The 4,551-nt window shown below is 40.8% G+C and overlaps 1 protein-coding gene across 1 annotated transcript; it reads left to right on the top strand.

Annotated features, from left to right (window-relative positions):
* Positions 1-2,768: 2,768 nt before the first annotated feature.
* Positions 2,769-4,154, top strand: LOC149677267 (uncharacterized). The gene is made up of 3 exons (XM_089837260.1): positions 2,769-2,908; positions 3,124-3,758; positions 4,015-4,154. Exons 1-3 carry the CDS (start codon positions 2,769-2,771, stop codon positions 4,152-4,154), a joined length of 915 nt encoding a protein of 304 aa, XP_089693386.1.
* The last annotated feature ends 397 nt before the right edge of the window (positions 4,155-4,551 follow it).

Here is a 4,551-nt window from a genome sequence, read left to right as displayed (position 1 = left end):
TGAACAGTTGGTTTTTTTCCATCCACTTTTCCCACGTATGGGCAAAAAATAGCTCCCAATGGTCTTGCGAAAGTGTATATGTAGCAAGGTACAGTCGTGTCCAAAAAAAACTTTCTCTCGCGCGACGGCTTGTTTAACAATTAGCTACACCAAAATTCGTTCTCACTGAGTACCCATTAAAAATGAATACGTATTAGGTTTAATAAAAAACATAGGTCGTGAAAATAACAGAATTAATCTACTAAACGTAGGGTTATTCATACTGGAGGGGATTTGAACACCGCATAAAGGGTTAGTGTCACTAAGAATGTTTAATATCAAATAAGACGTTAATGCCATGGAATCTCTAAACCGCTGTCACTGTATTACTTTGAAGATTTATCGGACGTTTTCACCGGAGGTGCCAGACAATTTTACCCTTTGGTGGCTCCAAAAAGCCAATCTATTTATGGCATCAAGACCAAAGTCACATTGAAGGTTACAGAATGAAAGCTCACTCAACCACGTTTATTTTGTCATTATGGGCCCCATGACAGGCTTCAATTGTTTACTATTCAGGCAACTATACTTCAACGCGAACCTTGTAGGGTATCAGGCCATAGAATGGGGGAACCATGGAATTTGTGGTTGATTTCATGGCACCTTCTTCCCCGAAATGCTCTTCTGTTTCGTTCGTGCATTGTGGCACTTAATGGGAGGGTGAAGAGGAAAAACCAAGTCATTCGTTTCATCCATTCTTTTACTAATTATAAGACCTATATGCATAGTTAATCATTCAGGAAATATCTCCGAGCTATTATAAAGATCAAAATAGTTTCACATTTCACTGTTAAACGCAGCGCCTTCAACCAAGCGAACAAAATACTCCTAGCATACTCTTTGTCGCGCGTTACGTTTTTGACATCCCGCGCATTGTTTATCACTTCTCGCGTTATAATTGCTCTCGAAAATAGCGCGTGCCACATGTGTTTGGTTCGCAGTAAGGCAGGGCGTGACAAGATATTATTGATGCGCAGCTATTTAACCATGAAATCTGAATCTACAACTTAGAATTTTGTAATAAGTCGGAGATATTTTCTGAACGGTTGACTATTTAGATTGGTCTTATAATTAATGGAAGATTCGATAAAAATGCACTTGATCTTCCTCTTTACCCTCCTGTTAACACCCTTGATCTGAAAGTTGGTGCGCTGGAAAGTTCAGAAGTATATTGAATTTGATTAGAATTTATGTCTTCACGATGAAATTGGTGGCTCTATAATAATAGAGAGAGAGCACACCATATCTTGCAACGTCACGGGTCTCTATCTCTTACGTCGGTGTCATCCCCTCTACCGAGGGAGCACAGTACTCGCTCATGAAAACGCTCCACCAGTAGAGGGGTTGCACGACGGCGCTTGTTCTTTCCCTCCCTGGCCATTGCTGTCTATCTATATGTCGTGTTAACAATACATTCTAGGTGTTCAGTTATGGCCTATAATTCAATCGCCTAAGAGATTTGTAACGGATTAGTTACCCTTCTTCAGTAATTCATATTATTGTCACGCATACCAGTTTATTTTATGTTTTTGCATATCAATTCAATTTAATTGAAAACCTTTTTTGTTTACCCCTTTAAAATATCATTTGAAATCTTGTTTATATCCATGGCTGGATTACCCCAAAAGAGCTGGTTACCCTTTGCGCGAGCCGGAACGAATGCCCTGTGTCAACCAGAACGACCCGCCACTCTTTTAACGGCAAATTAAACCAGAACCTCCTGCGACCCCTGTAAACCGAATCGAATCACGAGCTCTCTGAGTGCCAGGTGAATACGAGCTCAGACGAATACTAAGAACAACATCACCTGACCCGGCTCAAACGATGAGAGGTTTTAAGAGGAAGAAAGGTTACCAGATAGGAGATTCTAGTATTTTTACCCTCTGAGGGACCAGGCTGGTCAACGACGGATGCGCGCCTAAGACTTCGTGCCCGCTAGATCTATCTATGATAGACGTTGAACAAACTTAAGTGCCGAGAAATCTAACTCCACCACCCGAAGACCGTGCCCAGGACATTACCGTCTCATATAAACTATACAGATTACACATGCAAGTTCCCTAAGAGATGTTACACTGGTGTTACAGCTATTGTGTTCAACAATCCTCAAGTCACGAGTTGAAGTTTCCACACCTTTGACTGTTTTCTTCCAAACCGTTTTAATGGGTCACATATCTGGATAACGTTCAGAAACATTGTGAAACGTAAATCCGGAGAATAGTTGTCAATGATATGTGTAAATTATCGTAGTCAATGATGTTCTACGTATATATTTGTCCGATTTAAAACGCTATTAATGCAATGCCAACTATACCTCTACCTCTACGGAAGTATTACGTATCCTCGAATTACGTCGTTTTTGAGAATAAACGTCTTGTGGTTAACACCTGCAGCATCTCTACCTCGAAAACCTTACATTAGTGATTAGGAATTGAGGAGCAAGTATAGATTCGCCACGTATGACGACTTGACTCCATTTATTCCACCAGTGGAATATCCGGCAAAATGACGACGTTTCTGCTCTTGTTGAAGCTTGAGGAAAGTGTTGGTTTCGGTTCCATGTCCTTGATAATAAATTACTCTTAACACGTATACACGTATTTGAGAAAGTTAAATTTAAAGGCGGATTTACGGCGAAAAGGGTTCTAGTCACACTGAAAACCGAGCATCAAACTAACAATGGGCGACCGTGCTGCAAAATTTGAGGGGTTCTAGGCAAACTGAAAAGCATGCAAAGCGGTTCTAGTCAAACTGAACTATCGTTTTTCATCGAGACTGAGCGAAAATTCGGGACGGGACCAAGTTACGCTCTATTGTTTTTCTTCAGAATGACTAATACCCCTCAAATTTTGCAGCACGGTCACCCATTGTTAGTTCGATGCTCGGTTTTCAGTGTGATTAGAACCCTTTTCGGCCTAACTCGGCCTTTAACGAATTTAAACTACGGAACATCTAGGGCGCTGCACGCTTTACTATCGTTTTCTTATAACTATTCCCACTAGAATATATAAATAAAAAAGGTTTAAGGTGCAAATGATGCAACTCCAAAGGTTATTAAACAGCGGTTGTTTTTACTATTGCCAGGCTTACTATAAAAGCTACAGCTGATGAAAGTGATATAACATTCATAATGCCATGTCTAAGTAGCCAAGATCGAGCGAGGTTGATCGCGCTGCATGAAACCGGTCGAAGTGTCCCACAAATAGCTGATCTACTTAATTGTTCTCAACCAACTGTTCGATATTGGATAGCCGCTCATGCTGAAGATGGACGTTTAACTGATAAACCACGAGAAGGGGCGCCAAGAGTGACTACCCAGCAAGAGGATGAAATCATTTCAGCTATTGTGTTCAACAATCCTCAAGTCACGAATCGTCCTATTAAGGTTCTCCTGGACTTGGAAGCATCAGAACAAACCATAAGAAGAAGAATTCGTATGTCCGGTCTACGAAGTCGTATTGCTGCCAACAAACCTTTCCTTAAGCCTGAACATGAGCGTCAACGTCTTCATTTTGCGCAAACGTATCAACATTGGGGTAATGAATGGAATCAAGTAGTCATAAGTGATGAGTCTACCTTTTGCTCGAGTCTTGATCATCAGTGTCGGGTTTGGAGGGAAAGAGGTTGCAGATATGAACCGCAAAACGTTAATTCGCAGAAAATGAGTGGCCGCTTTTCGGTTCCCGTTTGGGGATACATAACTTCCGAAGGACTTGGGAGTTTGACTCGCATTGATGGACATCTGAACTCTGCAAAATATTTAGATATCATAGAGCATAGTTTTTCCCTCATGTCCTAGACCATTATTTTCCGGATGGCCTCTTTACGTTCCAGCAAGATTTTGCAGCACGGTCGCCCATTGTTAGTTCGATACTCGGTTTTCAGTGTGACTAGAACCCTTTTCGCCGTAAATCCGCCTTTAAATTTAACTTTCTCAAATACGTGTATACGTGTTAAGAGTAATTTATTATCAAGGACATGGAACCGAAACCAACACTTTCCTCAAGCTTCAACAAGAGCAGAAACGTCGTCATTTTGCCGGATATTCCACTGGTGGAATAAATGGAGTCAAGTCGTCATACGTGGCGAATCTATACTTGCTCCTCAATTCCTAATCACTAATGTAAGGTTTTCGAGGTAGAGATGCTGCAGGTGTTAACCACAAGACGTTTATTCTCAAAAACGACGTAATTCGAGGATACGTAATACTTCCGTAGAGGTAGAGGTATAGTTGGCATTGCATTAATAGCGTTTTAAATCGGACAAATATATACGTAGAACATCATTGACTACGATAATTTACACATATCATTGACAACTATTCTCCGGATTTACGTTTCACAATGTTTCTGAACGTTATCCAGATATGTGACCCATTAAAACGGTTTGGAAGAAAACAGTCAAAGGTGTGGAAACTTCAACTCGTGACTTGAGGATTGTTGAACACAATAGCTGTAACACCAGTGTAACATCTCTTAGGGAACTTGCATGTGTAATCTGTATAGTTTATAT

This window comes from Phalangium opilio, unplaced genomic scaffold (genome assembly GCF_054372755.1).
Source record: "Phalangium opilio isolate 3A_F unplaced genomic scaffold, DU_Popi_V2 ptg000043l_1, whole genome shotgun sequence".
Taxonomy (NCBI): Eukaryota; Metazoa; Arthropoda; class Arachnida; order Opiliones; family Phalangiidae; genus Phalangium; species Phalangium opilio.
Note: the sequence above shows the minus strand (reverse complement) of the source record. Positions and strands in the feature narration are given on the sequence as shown.